Consider the following 18,538-nt stretch of genomic DNA (forward strand, 5'->3'; position numbering starts at 1 on the left):
AACAGGATGTTAGTGATGAGGGGCACACATCCAAGGCCTTGCCACCGTAGAAAGCTCATCTGTCGCCCTCAGAGATAAGATGAGGATTCATGGAGGATGTGTCCAGAATGTGAGGCAGAGTATTCTAAGACTGAAGACTATGAATAACTCTATTATATGAAATGAGTTGAAATAACTCAAAGCTATGTATTCAAGGATTTTCTTGCAGTCATTTTTCTGTCAAGTCTTGTAAGTATGGAAGCTCAGGACCCACAATACATGACAGTCAATGGAGAATGATCTGTAAAATGGAAACGTATTTAACAACGTGTGTTCATTAAAGTTCTGATTTTTTTTAAAGATAGTTAGCAATTTCTTGTTTTAAAATGCGCATGCGGTGCCGAAAAAATATCAATATTAAAAAGAAAGTTTTGGTAGAATCTTTATGGGCATAATCCTAATAATGAAAGAAACTTGTGGAAAAACTAAATGTTATTCTCTAATGTACATGTAGGCCATAGCATTGTGCCATCATGAACAAAACAAAACTGTAAAATACTAAACTAGAATTAAAAGAGCTTATTTAGTACATTTATTTGTTTGAACACAATGCAAATTACAAATATAAATGTAATTTAATTGCATTTCAAATATGCCAGGGTTATGTTAATTACATTTTTTATTTGGCACTCATGAGTTATTTTAAATGTGAAAAATAAATGTCGATTTTTTTTTATTTAATTTTAAATATAGTAGACACACATGTCAAGTTGAATTTCATAGGCATTGTATTACTTTCTAGTATTGTCAAACCAAGCTGTGCATTGCATTCAAAACATCAACTCGTCTCTTACATAAGAGTATACTTTGTATATAAATACTCCACAGATTTCCACCATCTGTAATTTATTTCCACACAAAGAGCTGTTTAACCTATTTTTTTCTTTCTTGCTCAGTCTGCCTTTGTGTCTCCTTGAAACCCATGGGAGAAAGTATCGCCATCAAATCACATTAGATTTATTCTCCTCGCTCTGAAACAATGCGGGAGCTGTTCTGATGTCCTGATATGGCTGGATATTTCTTGCAACTTAAAACCAAAATGCGGGAAAAACACCGGCCATTCGACAAAATACGGTAAACTGTGCGCGGTCCAGAATCCAAAAGTCTGCTCCTTTCCCACAATGCTATCCACAACGCTATTTTGGGTTTGCGAATTGGATGCAGGCTGTCCCAGAAAGTCACGTTCAGACTGCAGTCTGTGGGGATTTTGAACTTCTCCATGCAGCTAATTACAGTCATGGTTACGCTCTTTTGAGCTGTGTCTATGAGTAACAGATGGACAATGGGTTTGACAGTCTGACTCTGCGACGCCTTGCTGTGCCAGCTTAAGATCTGGTCGGGGACCGGTCCCAGAAGTCAGAAATTAAGAGAAGTTTAGTATCATTTCAAAAAACAGGAGGGTGGCTGAACGGATCATAAACTGGGCTTGGCCTGAAGGCACCAGCCTACGCACAGTACAACTGCATAGTGCTAACAGATGGCCCGTGAGAAAGCTGGGAAGTCTGCAGTGTCAGTGTGTGTAGTGGCAAATGCCCAGTGTGCGTGGATGCTGTATACAGTCCCCACAAACCCTCAGCATAGAGAGGGCTGATGTTTTATATGAAGGTCATACATAGCCTACAGTACATATAAAAGTTTGCCTAGACTTATTCAGAGTTCACCACTTTCCCGGGGCTAAGTGGAATTGTACACCCAAAAGCAAATAGCGGTGAAACAAAGACGCCTGTTCACATCATTAACCCAATCCGTCATTATATTAGTGCTTTAAAAGTAGAAGAAACTCAACTGGCTTTTCGTGTGAGGCAACAGTTGAACCAGATGAAAGCTAATGCAGATAAATGCAGCCCTCTAGTGGATACGTAAAGTCATTACATATTTTAGTAGCTTTTTGGCATAAGAACATTTGTTAATATGTCTGTCTGACAAATTTGCATTTACATTTAGACTCTTCATTAATGTTTCCAGATAGAGTGAAATGTCTATATAATTCAGATTTGAATTTATTTTTGCTATAATTATGGGGGGAATTATAAGGGGACTCTCAGGGGAACTCATCCAGAGCCACAGAAGGAATTGAACAACAGTTTTCACAGGCTTTATTAGACTCCTCATGGCGAGTTAAGCAGAACCTCTAGTGGAAAATCAGAGAAATGCCCCTTTATAAAAAATAAATAAAAATAGACAGGGCCACAATGATGCTTCTCTTTGGAGTGGCTGTAATTAAAGTATGCCTGAACCTGTTTTAAGTTATAAACCATCTGTGATGTTATTTAATGATGTGTGTGTGCAACTATGTTTTGCATGTCACTCTCTGAAGAAGATAAAAACAAAAGTCACATGTGTTAGGACTCAGAGTTTTTGTCAGATCATTTCCTTCCTTTTTATCCCACAACAGACACATTGTCAGTGAGAAGCCCGGTTGTGACAAACAACATCGGTGGCGTCTCTCTGTTCCATGAACGTGAGCAAGCATCCGCAGCACAGTGGCCCTGACACACTGGCACACCAAATGGAATGCAGCCGTAATTAATGTTATTAGTTGCACCTGTGTGTGTGATGCATAAAAGTGCATTCTGGGAGAAAAGTCTGTACTGTGTCCAGAAATACTGGTTGCGTTCCGAATCGCATACTTTCTACTATATAGTATGTAGAAAAAAGATTTAGGATGTCCCGATTCTTGTGGCCAGATTTAGGATGGTTAGAAGTACCCGGATGTCCTACTTCATGCGGCCAAGATTGTTAGTGTTGAAAAGTGCATCCTATTTGGGCGATTCTGACCCACAATCCAGTGCGCACGTGAAGTGACGTCACATCGACGAAGCCTCCATATATATACACATATGAAAACAAACGGGGATGCGACGGATATAAAAGCAAAAGGCAAGATCAAGGCGCAATGTTATGATGAAATAAGAGAGTAAAGTATGTCCCAATAGTATGCCTACTGCATCCTAACCAGATTCTTTTTATCGGCGGATGTAGTATGTAGAATAGAAAAAAGAAAGAGTATGTGATTCGGAATGCAACCACTCATTCCCTGGGGGTGGAGGAGGAGGTATTCAGATAATTTACTACCAAGTAAAAAATACTCCACTACATGTCAAGGCGGAGTTCATTTGAAATATGTGGGATATTGTTGTGTCGTTTAACCTTCAGCATGTGTCATAGCTATTGTGTAAGACGATGAATAGCAATCTGTAAAGGGACTTGCAACTACAGTTGTAAAACTGTATATATTTTCAAAACGTTTCTATAATGTGATGGAGTGGAATTAAGAACTCAAAGATGTGAATATCTCAAAAGGTTACTACAGAACACTTAGATCTCGGGTTGCTCTCTTCACTTGTGTGTTTCTCTTAGGCTTTTCTTATTTTATATTGCATTGTTGAAGAAAGCAAACAACTGCTGCTGTATAATTGTTGTATAAAAAATTAACGCTTTTAAATCTTGAATCTTTATAAATGGCTAGATTCAGACAAACACATTTTCTCTGTTAACCACATATTTAACACTGGAGGGAGATTTCAGACACTTTTGAATCATCATCATGATAAAAGAAATGGATAATTCATCGGGATGTGACAGTCACAACAATGTGGCCACTTTTCTTTTGGGTTATGTAAGAACAGCTGTCAGTCCACAGGCATGTCCTGTCCTAGATGTTTTTCTCTTCGGCGCTGCCAACTTGCTTTTTCTTTGAAACTTTGAAGTGTGACGTTACACATATCGAGTCTTCTTCTGATCATAATTACTTACCCATTATCACTGACATTTTCATTTTAAGTTGTCATTTGAAAGAAAAATATGTTTGTTCAAGTTCTTGAGCTGTGATTCTTGGAGGTTTCACAGAGGCCACAGTTCTCTTGCCAGTTTTAGCACAGTCTCTGCAAGCAGCCCGACTGCCACATCACTGAAACTCATCTGTGGTACTGATGGCCAGATGCATGAAAATGACCTTTGGAAAAATGTAACTGAGTGGTTTGCTCACACGTTGGCATCAGTGTATGTGCCAAAACGGAATACAATGATGCTAAAATAGTGCTCTAATAAATAATAGTTATTTTATATAGTTACAGCTCTGGTAACTGTGCCTAAGGCTTGTGAACTGTGCCAAACAAATGAACAAAGTCTTTCTCTGTGGTTTCCGCACATGTTTTCGGCCCAGAACTCGGGGTGCGTGCGTTGTATAATTAGAAAAAAAAATCACTTCGCTGAGTTTTATGTTGGAGTGTGAACTTTCAACATTTGTCCTCCTGGAAGAAAACAAACCAAGATGTTTGCTGGTTGGCATCCTGGCGCCGTAACATATGCTCCGACCACGCTGTTAGTAGAGACCGAACTAACTCTGACTTTAGTTGTACACAAGCACAACTCCAAGAGGCAAATTAACATATTCACGCAAGCCACACATAGAAGCCAAGATAAATCAGCCTTTGTAAACTCTGATTGTTTAAAAGACAGCGACAACATGTGTGTTTTGAAAGACGCAAAATGTTTCACAGAACAGGCTGCTTCTGAGGCTGAGCAGACTGTGAATGACAGTGACAGATAGCTCCTCTGAGGCAGAAAATAATGACTATGTATACTGGACCTGATAGCATGGTTTGCTGGTTGCCACTGAACTGTGTAACCGTTCTTATTTGATAAAGGAACATAGTGTTAGTCCTGTGTTAAATTATCAGATGATAATGAAAATATTATTTTAAAGACAAAATATAATCCACAAAGAGAAGAAGAGCTGTTGGAGAAATAGCTGGTGTTAATACACAGCCTAGGCTCTGTAAATGGGTATGTTGCTAGCTACAGCGGGCCCCATTTGTTGACATACCTTTTGTTTACATACCAGCTTACAGAGCCTAGACTGTGTGTATTAACACCACTTTTTTTTCAGCGCGCACACAAAGTATAGACAGGTAGCTGATCGTGAGGAGATATTCACCTATTTTGACAAAAAAGGGACTTTAACAACAAGCATTCTCCAGTATCGCTGACTCCGCCTTTAAATGTCATTCCCATATCATTACCATAGCACCTGTTAATGTTGAGACTGAGAGCGGAGGAATTTTAAAAGGACAGTGTGTCTGTGAACCTGATGACAAGCAGCTGAAAGCACAGAGTATTCGGGGCAGAGAGAAAGTGAGAGAGGGAGAGAGAGAGAGAGAGATCAGATGTGCTGGGGAGGGGAGAAAGAGAAAACACAGTCCCGAGGACAGACGGAGTGAGAGAACACAAGTGATAAAGACGGAGAAAAGAGCGATGGTATAAGTGAGGAGAGGGGGAGAAATGCAACAGACCCTGGGTGCTAACAGGCAGAGACATTGTAGAAGGAGAATTTCAGGCATACAGTATATCAATGCAACTAACACTGTGAAAGTGGTCAGGCCACCATGCTGCCCTGGAGGATGCTCATTGTTGGTCTTCTTTACTGCTGCATCAAAACAGGTGACACGCGACATCAGGGTAAAGGTAAGACTTCAGTTTAGTTTGTGCACGTGCCTGTAAGAGAAGTGTGTTATTGTGTCCATATGTTTCTCTTGAGAGAAAAATAAAGGTGTTGCAGCAGTGTTAATGTTATTTTATCTTGAGAATGTTAAGAATGTAATGGTGGATTCATCCCAATTATGAGATAACTGTTGTTTTGCATTGGAGTCATTGGAGAATGCCACAGGAGATTTCATAACATTGAGTCAGTTGTTTATTTTGCGTGAGATCTTTCTATGCATTTCAAATGTTTATGGAATAGTGTTTAAATAAGTCTTGGCTGCACATTTGGCAGAGTGTTCCATTGGTTCAGCTGTGCTGTGATATGAAACCGGAGAAGCCGTGACCCCCATCTTTTTATTTTCTTTCCAAACATGCAAGTTTTCTCTGAAAACTAATTTAGAGAATATTGAACAAGTACAGTTTTGTAACAGGAATGGCTTCATTGTGTGTATTGGGCATGTATCAGACATTCAACTGCAATCCTTCTCCCTGCATGAAACCTGCTCTGTGTAGAGTAACACCTTTATAATTAATAATACAGAATGCAATACAACACAGTATATAACATATGTCCAGTATATTTTAAGTTAGAGCAGCACATTTCTGTTTTACTCTCATGCAGTATGGCTCCAAGGTTCAAATGTCTTCTGCACCGGCTGTTTCTAATGGGACAACAAAGGGGGTGGGGGCGGTGGGGGGTCCTAGGATGAGAGGAAACTCATATTATTCAATAAATTAAAAGCATTCCACTGGAATATTCAATCCAGATGGTCAGGGAATTCCTTTTTATCTGAGGTGGGGCCTGTAGTTTTGTTTCAATGTGTAACCGGGCCCTGTCCAAAACACTACACACATGAACAAATGGAAATGGAAATGACTACAGAGACACTTCTCCATTGACAGGAAGTGTGGGTCAACTTTCAAAATTTCCCGAAATCCAAGCAGTGGTGAAAACAGAAATAAATGAATACAGGAATCGTAATAAAAATCTGGAGTGATCAGAGGGACATATTGTGTATGCCATCCCTTTGACACATGTTTCAGCCTGGTAAACATCTGAGTGTTCTGTGTGCGGTTTTGCTGATGTGCATAGTTTTTTTTTGGGTATGTGCACATTTTCCAAACAAATATCTGGAGTTGCCAAGCATTTGGAGTTGTCCGGCATAGATTAAGAAGAGAGCACCATTTGATCTGAATCACACGGGGCTTGTGATCTTCACTCTTTCTGCTTTTGTTGGAATCAACACTTCCACCAGCGGAATGTGGGCCATCGATTTCCTTCAACGCTGTTTGATTACAGCCTGGCTCAAACAATTTACTCCTAAATAGAAACACACTGCAACGCATTTTATGGGACACAAATTGGAACCCTTTGAGACATAAGCAAACATGTTGACTTGGTTAGATGTTTTCACTTCAGACACTGATGAAATACATATTTCATCAATATGTTTTACGAGTATTGAAGTGAATCATTGCTACGACTCACCAAAAGGCAATCCTGATAAACAGTGGATGTGGTTATTGGCGTATTGATTAATGAAGCTCATCAATGAGACATTATGACAGACTTGGAGGATTATTGGATCCTGCAGCCAGGTCTATTAAAAGATCATCTGGTTGCACTTGTTAATAAGCCTGACATAAACAAGTGGATGGCAAGGAGCGAAGGAGTTTGCAGTTGGGCTCAGAAATTTACTGGATATATGAAGTGTGCTTCCAAATTTATCTCCCGCTTTCTTTATCTCACGAATGATAAATCATCTATGAGCTGGCCAAAGCATCTTTTACTTCAGACTTTGGCCAGTACTTTAAAGACCCAATTAGCAATGTGACCGCATAGTATTCAAGGACAGTTTGCTCAATCATATACAAGGAACAGGACAGATTTTTCCCTCTTTTTGTTCGAATCTGGTATAAATCATGGGTTTAAGGAATGCTGTAAAAATGAGGCTGAAAAGCTAAGCCCCTTACAGGCATGTTGAAGTCATCTGGAGGATGTTGTATAGTCCGTGTGTTACTCCACCTTTGATTCCTCTCGCTGCCTTTGAAGATTGAGGTCACGTCTCATCGCCTGCAGATAGAAGTCATCTGTAGGGTCAGAGATCTTAAGACTTTTGAAAGGTACAGTGTGCATGTCATAGATCATAGTGTTGAAGACATGTGCTAGAATGTCAGCACCCCACTTCAACCTGTAATTCATGGCACCTTACGGTTCATTTTGCAATTTGCTTGTCACCGGGATTTTGGATTTAACAGGTTTGTAGAGGCCCCTTTGTCTTCATAGCGGTAAATCTGCAAGACCAAGGCATGTGATGAGACATGAAAGAAAAGGTGTGCTAAGGTAATTGCACATGCTTTTCTACCATCCCTCATTCTCACTGTCTCTCTTTACCCTCTAGCCCTTTTCCCAGCTGCGAGCAGAATAAAAAGAGGGCTGGCACCTGTAGACAACCCTAACTTCCACAACTCCCTTGATGATGCTCATTTGCTATTTGAGGTGAGACACATACAGTATGGCAGTCAATAAGTATTTGAAATGTTAAAAGCAGCAAATAAAAACCTCATATAATGACCATTCTCAAAATGAATTCTTCTTCTAATCGTCTGATAGATCCTTCTTACTGGCACACAATTTGAGGCCAACGGAGAGTGGACGGTGAAAGATGCTGAGCTGGCTTCACTACGCAAGACAAGAAACCTGAAGGTCATCTGTGAGGAGAGTGTTCCCAGGAAGCTTGCAGACATATTAACACTCATCTCTGACCTTTCAAATCACACTGCTCCTCTGCAGCAGAGTGATTTTGAACGCACCATGTTGACCTTGGCATACACCGCCCAGCAAGCGGCCAGTTCCACTACTAAACACCAACGAGATGTGTGGGCAGAGTCTTTGGTTTGTTTGTACAAAGCCCTCAAGCAGGATCTAATCGGGGCAAACTGAACGGATACTAGTATTGTTACACAATGGCTCCATGTTGGAGTTTAATAATGAACATTAGATAAAAACCTGCAGGCGGGCTATCAGAAGCCTGAGTCAGAAACTGTCCTATTGGAAACTGTTGTAACAAATAGGCAAAGTGATATTGCCTGGCAATGCCAAGTTAATTCAAACATGAGGTACTGTAGAACATGAAACTATATGATGGATGTAATGCTGAATGCTTCAATAAAAAACATGGATCTTTACTTACATGCACATCTACTGGTAGCACCTGGTTCTAAAACTGATCAAACAAAACTGATCAAACATTAAGATTTAAACCAAAGACATCCTTGTTTATATGTCAACCTTGTTATGCAGCATGAATACAAATTACTGTACATAATACAATGTCTTATTGAAGATTTATATCATTAGTTATTTACAAAAAATCTGCTAACCTTAGGTACCTCACTCAGAACGTACTTAAAGGAAGTCCATATACAGTATTAACCATTTGGAAATTTCACCACAAAAGTTCATGAAACTCTTTGCACCATGTTGTTAGAGTACATTGTCTTTAGCACAGGACCAGAGGTCCAGGGTGAGCTGCCTCTGATGGTACGGCTTTTTGAAAGTTTTCCCAAAAAGTTCATGCTGAAATGAGTATACAACTCAATGAGTGACTCCAATAATGAGCTGTGAAGGTTCTGGATGTCCCAATGGCTGCTTAGGTTCCAGGCCGTTAGAATTTGCCTCACATTCATCCAGGGAGCTGGGCGCGCCAGGAGGGCAGAAAGGAATGTACCGGAGCCAAGAGGAAGAAGACAAGTGAGAGCTGATGCCAAACGGAAGGTCGTAGACTTCTCCGCTCTCCAGTGTGTTGCTGGAGTCATCCTCGTGAGCCTTGTTCCAGGCCACTATGCCTCGTTCATGCTTTGATCCTGTTGGACACGTGTTACATGTGTTAAACCATACTAAATCCACCTGAAGGAATCAGGTCACTCACTCTGTCCAAATGTTATTTTCCCATTTGTTTAGTTTTCTCTTAGAAATCCTGAGTCAGGCCCCATGGGTATTTTTCCTTCCTAGATAGTTGTCCTCCCCTCCTACACTTGCATTACAATATCCTGTTCTAAAAAGTAAAGTCATTTCAAAACTGTTTTGGAATTAATGTTGACTACTAAGTGCAAATGTAGTCTCTTTTCCTTTATTTAGCTATAACTTTACACTACACAGCAATGCTAAAGCATCAACTGCACAAGGCGTAGTTTGACCAAGGCCACAAACATTTTTGCTTTACTATAGGCCTATACAGTGTATGTTTCACTTGATATTTCAGTTGTACAGTCAAATTACCAGGAGTACGTAGAATGTACGTAATACATGCATAGATAAGGATTTCCATTACTTAAACAATTTGGACAGAGTAATTTCATTTAAATAATAATTTTATTAAATGGAAATTATAATAAAAATATACCTGGAATTGTGTTGTCAAGTATGAAGCCAAAGGCACCTCCTACAAACATACTGGTGGTCAGAAGTACCTGCAGAACCTGGTCCAGTTCAACCACACCTGAATAAAACACAAATAAAAATAGTTCAACAATTAAAAATAAATCAAGTCAGGCATACAAAACACAGATAATATCGTTAAAAAAAATTCTTAATGCACCTGTAGCAATAGCCGCAGGGTTCTTTATTATCCAGTTAGGAATGACCAGACCAGAGAACATGGAGAAGCCGAAAATGAAGATGTTTCGAGACGAATTCATATCTGTATACTGAAATTGAGATAAACAGAAACATGGCAGAAAAGTGTATTAGTTTCATGGATTCTATAGGTTGATGTAAAAGACTTTAAAAGCCAATTTGCTTGAGGTATTGGAGTGAGTACCTGGAGATTAGAAATGCCTGCTGCAGAGATGACTCCAAACATAACCATGAACATGCCTCCTACCACGGGTGATGGTATAGTTGTGAATATGGCGCCTGCTTTACCAAACACACCCATGAAGACCATCAAGACTCCACTGGCTACTATCACCATGCGACTGCCCACCTGCAGAAAGGAAATATACAGGAAACTGTCTGCAAAACTACAACATTGATTTACCCTAAAATAAACAAGGTTATGATTATCTACAAAAATCTTCTAGGTAAACTTCTTCTTAGTCTACCTTTGTAATACCGAGGGCTCCAACATTCTCGCTGTATGAAGTAGTTCCATTTCCTGTACCCCAGGCCCCGGCCAGCAGACAGCCCAGTCCCTCAATGCCAATCCCTCTGTTGATAGCATGTTTCGGGGGAGGAGGAGCTCCAGATAGCCTGGCACAAGCGTGGTAGTCCCCGACCGACTCTATCATGGAGGAAATCACTCCAGACAAGATGCCAACCACCCCGGCCAGACTCACAGTCGGCATCCCCCACTGACCTAAATTTGGAATAAAATATAAGGAATCATAGATTGACACAGTGTGTATAGCCCATGGACCTATTGTAAGAGGTATAGCCTGCAATGGTACAGATAGTACAGCCACTTACCTGGGTATGGAAAGCTGAACCAGGGAGCTTGGCTCATCACATCTCCCTTTAGATCAGTGCGGGCCATGTAACCATACTTGTCTGGGTCAGTAGGAAGGACATTGAAGGTTGTCAAAATGTAACAGATGAGCCAAGACAACGTGATTCCAAGCAGAACCTGAAGAAACATTGAATGGGAAACACCTCAGTGGTTAATTGTCGAGTCAGCGATTCTGGAAGATGCTTGTTGAGAAAAAAACTTTTTCGAAATTAGCGAATATCTCTTGATGATCCGCTACCTGTCAGCACTGTATGTGCGCTGGGACAAAATACAATGCTAATACACAGCCTAGGCTCTGTAAACAGGCATGCTGGTATTTTTGTTGGCCCCCCTTTGTTTACATACCCTTTGTTCACATCAGAGAGCCTAGGTTGTGTATTAACAATAATACATATTATTGTGTATAATCAAGACAGATCATTTGCCTTATACATACAGGGAGAATCTGGAAGATGTATACACGGGAGGTGTGCAGTTTTTTATCCTTGCTGTACGTAGGAAAGGGCACAGGTATGTGACGGAGGTACTGTGAGAACAGGATGATCAGTGCTGTGGTCCTGTGTGAGAAGGGTAAAGGAAAAACATTCACTATACAAATGTTGCAGAAGGAGAATGGCGCTACTATGTAGCTAATACTAGCTCTGGCTGACATAACTAAGTATGTTCTTTGGCCAGGAACTTTTAATAGGCTTTTCTCTCCTTCCATGAGATTAAGACTTAACACAGATTTCAAGTCTATTTACATTTTTAAAAACATAATCATACTCTGTGGAGGGGATCAAGCAGATTAAACATTACCTTTAAGAAAGGTTTGGTTGGCAAAAAATTAATTACAATGCCTTTACTTAGACAGGGGTTGAGTTACATGCAACAGGACCAAAGATTAAAAAAAATGAAGACATCTTGAAGTGTACAAAAAAAATATATGATGGCAGAATAGTAATAGAAACTTTTTGTTGAAGTTTATTTTTGTATGAATAATACCAAACCCTTAAAAAACCTTTGCTCACATGGCAGAGATGCCCCAGTGGTTGCCTGCACTGTCACCAGCTGAGTCAAACAAGGACAGTCCAATGAGAGAGATGGTGGGAGCGATGGTGAGGGGTCCGATGAAGCGCATGAAGAGGCCAATGAGGCCGGAGAAACCAACAAACACCTGGAAGAGTGAGCCCACCATGATGGACCCCTGCAGCTGAAAACACACACAGGTATAAGATGTTACATCACTGTATGACAAATACAGAATTATTTACAGGAAATTAGTATAAAAGTTATTTTCTTTAAAATATATTATGTCATAATCACAATTTTGTTACAAAAATTTTTTAACCAAATGGGCAGCTGTGGTTTATTTGATCATTCTGGAGGAATTGTGGTCCTGCTTTAGCAACCAGAAATCTGTTTAATATTGTGATATCATATAAAGTAAGAGGTTTACCCATTTTTCACCCAAGAAGTACACAGTCTAAAGTGCATTATAGAGGCAGTGCAATTTCCTAATTTATTTACGCGGATAAAAAAAAATACTTATTGTGAATTCAGACTGTTTGTCAACCATAACTACAATACCCACTATCCATTACAAATGTTGTATGTAACAGATCAAAGTCCTGCATAATAAAACCAACTTGCTACACAACTTGCAACAAAAACTGTTGCTATGCATGGCTAACATTTTAACATGCACGTGTGAGGGTTTAATCTAGCATTAAATGTGCCCAGTTATTACTTCCATTATCTCTAGAACAAAGAAAATAACTTTTGTGCAACTGAAAGGTCTGTTTGTTCCAGCCCAGGCTCTAGGACTGAAACAAATTCTAATTTGATACACTCATCATTTGATTTCCTTGGGTCAGTCTTAAAAAGTATGTTTTCAAAGTTTTTTTAATTCATTTTAATAATATCTAAAATCAATGCTGTCACTCAAAAAAAGTTGACAGCCTCTCCATGTGCATCCAGTCTGCACCCACAACACCAGTATATCACATCTGGGTGAGGGTTGGAGGGTGGCACCCCATGAGCTACTAATGTTGCTTATAAATGAGATGCCAATGAATGAAAAAATTCTGCCTTTTTTCTGAATTAATTACATGTTTATCAAAATCGTTTATTCCAGCTGTATCTTTTTTTGTTTGCTATTTTCTGTTACTTGTGGTCAAGCGAACAGCTGGCTGACGTACGTTGGCATGTAACTACATGTAAATAAGAATGTATGTATATAGCTTGTTAATTTAAAAAAAACAGTGCATAATTATTATTTTTTTACATGAAAAAGTTTCTCATAATTCAGAGAAAATAATCACATTAATTCATAAAATATGGTTTTACTCACTGCTCTCATTCGAGTCTGCCACACCTCTGTGAACTCTGGTGAGGAGGTGTTGACTAGGGTGGCATTTTGCGTCCATGCAGGACATGTCCACTCTGGCATGGAGAGCATTGCCATGGAGGGTGCCAACAATGTAAATGTACCACCTTGGAGAATAGGCAGTCTGCAAATAGAGATGTCAAAGAGACATCCAGAGTTAGGAAATCGAGATCAAAATCAAATGGAGCCAGAGAAAAGGCATAATGAAAGAGGTTGTGGATGAAAACTTGGAGTGTAAAATGAGTCAGCCACCTTTGTACTTCAGAAAAGCAATAAAGACGTTACATTTTTAGACAAAAGTGAAACTGCTCTCATGTTCACCCTCAAGAATCGTTATCTGTATATCTACAGTCACTGGTTATTTGACTCAGAATGGATAAAGCGGTTGATTTAAATCATGTGACAGAGAGTGACTGTCTAATTTTAGGCCAACTGTTGAACTAGAGGTTAAATGAGTTAAAGTCATCTGCTAATACTCATGACATTTCTCAGTGAGCAGATGCAGAATGTCCTATCATTTCATAGCAACCTGCACATTTTCATCATCTCTCAGCAGGTCAGACTATTAGTTTTGTAGTAGGAAGTATAAGTTTGTGGAAAACATGTTAAACTCAAAGGAATTGCAAAACGCACGTAGTTAGCAAATATTGTTTGATGAGAGTCTATAATGTTTCAAGGCACATACATAATTAGCGTTGTTTTCATATGGCGTCTGTTGAACAGCGTGCCGTTGAACACACCGCTTGTTTTCCTCACAGCTGACCTCCAGGTATTTGGAGAGAGACAAGAAAGCATCAGTGGTATTAAGCCAGGGGGAATGTGGATTTAGCAAGAACTAGATTCCAAACATAATACGATGGAAATTCCTATCTTAATCCTACTCTGACACCAATAGTGAGCCAGGCCGAAAAAGACTTGGTTTGTTTGTTATGAAGATAAATCGTTTGTAGTTCTCCAATACTAAATCAGCCACTACATCATTCTCAAGTCTTCTACATCACTGCACATAAGGGATACTTAACATTGAGTAGATGTAGCCATATACAGTATGTATGATTATTGAACCATGTCATATTGCATGATATAGTATGTGTGTGTTTGGGTTTGTCGCCTAAACAGAAATGCTGTGTCAGGAGAGAGCCAGATTAAATTAGATGAACATTTATTAATATAAGGTATCCTGATTACATTTGAAAGCGTCTTAAAGTGAAAGCTAGTTTCCCTCTTCTAATCCTTAAATTAAAAGCTGTGCCCTCTAACACAAAGAATATGCTATTGTTCACGGTTTAGGCTGCAAACCACTAACTTTGGCTGGACTCACAGTCCAAAAGAGGCTAAGAAGGAAAGCTGAGAGGTGGTTTTGTTCAGCTTGTATTGCCAACACAACATGAAAGAAGGAACATCCTGTCCAGCGAATTAATGTAATTTATCCTGAGATTAGAAATTGAAATCTTTTGACCAAATCCCTATCTAATTAAACTTAAAAGTCATAAATTATGCAAAATGCATTTTTTCATGGTTTTTCAACATCGATATGGGTCCCCGGTGTCACTAGAGACTCCCAAAGTGTGAGAAACAACAACTCTTCTTCATTTTCTACACCTCTATCTTTCTGAAAATCTGTGTTCATGAATCCCAGTCAGTTTTCTGTCCCCATATGATGCCATAAGGGGAGAAGCCACACCCCCATCATTACCTAACTTAGCAAACCTCCACCTGTGATAGCACCCCCTCCCCCATACCACTGAATCTAACTTGCATTTATGTTTAACCTGGCTGATAGATTCGGGGCCAATCAGAGCAGACTGGGCTTTTTAGAAGGTGGGGCTTAAAGACACAGGTTCTAAAACAGAGCGTTTCAGACAGAGGCTGAAAAGACGATATGCAGCAACAGCACTGTGTGAAATATACAATTTCTTTTGGACACAACACCACCTAGTAGAAACCCAAATTACAATGTTGAACCTGAAAATGAGCATAATATGTGACCGTTAACATTAACCACCCCGACGTCCTTCATTACTACTTCCTCACCTAATGCCGAAGGCGACTTGCAACAGAGTGCAAATACCAGAGACGAAGAAGATGGTACTGATGAGGTGACTTTGAGTGAGGCTGTCATGCTGCAGACACAACCCCTGAGACAAGATTAACGGGATGGCGATGATGCCGCCGAACGCAGTCAAACAGTGCTGAAAGAGCAAGCACAGGGAAAGATGTGTTAAGTTTTTGTTCTGTGTACATGAGGAACATTTTATGTCTTATGTGCTGTATGGGACTGTTCTGTCTTAGGCAGAGGCTCCACCATTATCCAAACATAAACTGATCTTAACTGATCTTTATAGCTATAATTCGTCTATTAGTTGACACAAAGTGTCAGTGACAGTGTTCTGTGCCTACCAGCTCCACAAAACTCTCTGTATTTCTCAGTATGGCAACATTTACAATTTGGTGTCTGACTTCACTGCCTCAACTGTATCTGAAGCAAATGTCACCATCAGGCCTATGTAAATGAAACCACGTCTAACCAACCGTGAAGGAAACATCAGGCGGAAACTGTCATGTGACACTGTGGTCATGTTTACACAGTTACATAACATCAACAAACTACATGCATGGGCTCTTAATCAGGAAATGGCTGGAGACTCATTGTTAAACATGACCTTTAATTAACTCTGTCGCTGACGTACCTGGATGCCTAGAAGGATGCACAGGTACCAGGGAGGTACATCTGTTACACAATATGCCAGCTTGTTGTTGTCCCCCTCCATGGACGTGTCCGTTTCTCCTCCGGGTTTTGTGCCAGTTATATCGCAGAAGCGCCCGTCAAGCTTCAATTAGAAGTCAGACAATAAGGACTACAGTGGTCAGTTATATGTAGGAAATGATGCTGCGGATCTTTGTTTTAGTTTTTCAACAGTCTATTTTCACGACCAAAAGAATTCTGGTTTAAACACTCATTGAACCAGCAACTTTGGATTCAGATTTAGGTCATTCCTAGAAAGAGAATGTGGTTGAATGCTCATTGGCTCATGGTTTTCAGCCGTAAAAATAAGGGATTTGCACCTTGAATTAACTTCTTTGTACCACATCCAAGACTAGAGTGGGAAGAAAACAAAAAGCCACAGTCTGACGAACAACTAATTCGTAACAGGACTAAATGTGTCAGGTCAGAGTCAAAGCAAGAATTATTTCCTTTATCAGTTATAGATCATTAAAAGAAAACACTGGTATGCAGCTATTTGTTTGTTTAACTTCACAAAGGACCATACAAAGTATCATCACTTTTGGATCCAGTTAACAGTTGGACTAAAACCACACACACACACACACACACACACACACACACACACACACACACAAACACACACACACACACACACACACACACACACAAACACACACACACACACACACACACACACACACACACACACACACACACACACACACACACACACACACACACACACACACACACACACAAACACACACAAACAGTTTTTGCTTCTGTTTCTCTGACTAAACAGCATGTTACTCCATAATGTGATTTTAAGCTTGGAGACTGAAGAATGTAAACAACCCTACTTAGCTTAGGGTAGCTTTTAGTTCATTATTAACTGACCATTACACCTAGTTTTTTTTAACAACAGTTACTATACATGTATTATCCAGTCAAGTGATTACAGGAGATATCAGATTTTTAAGTCTGCAAACATTTCAGAACATTTCCTTGCATAAAATGGCACTAAAAGCTGCACTTACTGCGAATGCGTAGTTGTCGAGACCATTGCTTTCCTTCTCTGGAGCCATGTCAGCTTCAGCCCTATATAGGCTCAGGTATTGTTCCTCTGAGCCCGAGAAAAACCAAACAGAAAAGTGAAATAAAAAAACACGCTAGTGAGATGAGAGGGAACACATGAAGAGAGAGCCTGATAGAGAAGAGAGAGAGAGAGAGAGAGAGAGAGAGAGAGAGAGAGAGCTGGTAGGTGGGCTGGGCTGGTTCAGTCCGCTAGTCAGGAGCTGACATGAGACTGGTGAGCTTGTTGTTGATTGAAATGAGTCCCACCAGCAGCTCATGTGAAGCCAATTACAACAGCAATAGCAGCTGACCAACTAGCAACTGGCTGACAGGACATGACCTTCCAGACAGGACACAACACTCTTATCTCAAACACACTATTTGTGCTTTTTCTTTTGACAAAAAAGTAGCAAACAGAACTTTAAGAAGCCGGAAATAGCAAGAAGTATGGGATTATTTAGCGGAGGGAGCAGATCCTTCAATGCATCACTTGTTTTTTTCTCTGGCCTGTTGCTTGAGACATGGTCAAGTCAAATCATCTGTATTCAGAGTTAATGAGTAGTTAATATGCAGTCTTCTTTGGTTATGTATTGCTCTTCACATACTTCCTTCCTTCTCATTTAGACGGCAAATATTTGTTTTGGGGAAAACTATCACATAAAGTCTCACATGGTATAAAGCCGTTGAGTAAAAGATGATGAGTAAATGTTATGTAAATGTTAACTTCATTTCCCAATGTACCATAAAACTCTGTTTCCCCCTTGGTATTGGATTTAAATAGGTTATTAGTCCAGATTAAGAGTTTGATTGCAGACCATGCACATCTACTTACTTAAGCAGCTCGCCAAAAAGGGGGGGGCGGGGCATTTCACACAGTTCACATACAGGCGTATGTGGGTGTGTCCTCACATCCTCTGTCATAGGATGGTTCATTTCCATCTCTTTTCATTGCAAGGTCAAGAGATACAGGTCACAAATTGGCAGTTGCATGACACCAGCAGGATGAAAAATCAGTTGGATTTTGTTTACATGCGTCTAATCATAGAGACCAGTCTTCTGTCATGCTAGCACCTCTGTGAGGCTGAGCTAAATGCTAACGTGCACACAATATCAATGTAACACGCTAATAGTAAGCAGGTATAATGTTTACCATGTTCGCTATCTTATTTTCCTGTATTCGCATGATAGCATGTGTTCCTTAGCACTTAACACAAAGTTGTCATTTTCATTCCCATTATAATTCAGTCATTATCAATTCATCCTGTTGGAAACATGGATGTGTTTGCATTGCCTCAAGGCATTTGGATTCTGAAATTGGATTCTGAAATGGGATCA

At 39.9% G+C, this 18,538-nt stretch overlaps 2 protein-coding genes across 2 annotated transcripts; one reads left to right on the forward strand and one right to left on the reverse strand.

Moving 5' to 3' along the window:
- Positions 1–5,186: 5,186 nt before the first annotated feature.
- Positions 5,187–8,700, forward strand: LOC307251052 (protein FAM180A-like). The gene is made up of 3 exons (XM_080028360.1): positions 5,187–5,505; positions 7,926–8,023; positions 8,138–8,700. Exons 1-3 carry the CDS (start codon positions 5,427–5,429, stop codon positions 8,465–8,467), a joined length of 507 nt encoding a protein of 168 aa, XP_079884486.1. The 5' UTR covers positions 5,187–5,426; the 3' UTR covers positions 8,468–8,700.
- Positions 8,701–9,121: 421 nt separating this feature from the next.
- slc23a4 (solute carrier family 23 member 4) lies at positions 9,122–17,214 on the reverse strand (the record flags this gene model as incomplete). Its single annotated transcript, XM_080027693.1, has 12 exons — positions 9,122–9,390; positions 9,930–10,025; positions 10,125–10,233; positions 10,347–10,511; positions 10,630–10,883; positions 10,994–11,150; positions 11,470–11,590; positions 12,044–12,225; positions 13,366–13,525; positions 15,436–15,593; positions 16,092–16,232; positions 17,167–17,214. The coding sequence occupies 12 exons, from the start codon at positions 17,212–17,214 to the stop codon at positions 9,122–9,124; spliced, it is 1,860 nt and encodes a 619-aa protein (XP_079883819.1).
- Positions 17,215–18,538: the final 1,324 nt, after the last annotated feature.

The sequence above is a fragment of the Ammodytes marinus genome (genome assembly GCF_949987685.1).
Source record: "Ammodytes marinus genome assembly, chromosome: 5".
NCBI classification, from domain to species: Eukaryota; Metazoa; Chordata; class Actinopteri; order Uranoscopiformes; family Ammodytidae; genus Ammodytes; species Ammodytes marinus.

Excerpts from the sequence above, each read along its gene's own strand:
- LOC307251052 (XM_080028360.1), top strand. The coding sequence starts at position 5,427 with ATGCTGCCCTGGAGGATGCTCATTGTTGGTCTTCTTTACTGCTGCATC. Across the intron at positions 5,506-7,925 it reads CACGCGACATCAGGGTAAAG|CCCTTTTCCCAGCTGCGAGC; the intron begins GTAAGACTTCAG and ends TTTACCCTCTAG. Across the intron at positions 8,024-8,137 it reads ATGCTCATTTGCTATTTGAG|ATCCTTCTTACTGGCACACA; the intron begins GTGAGACACATA and ends ATCGTCTGATAG.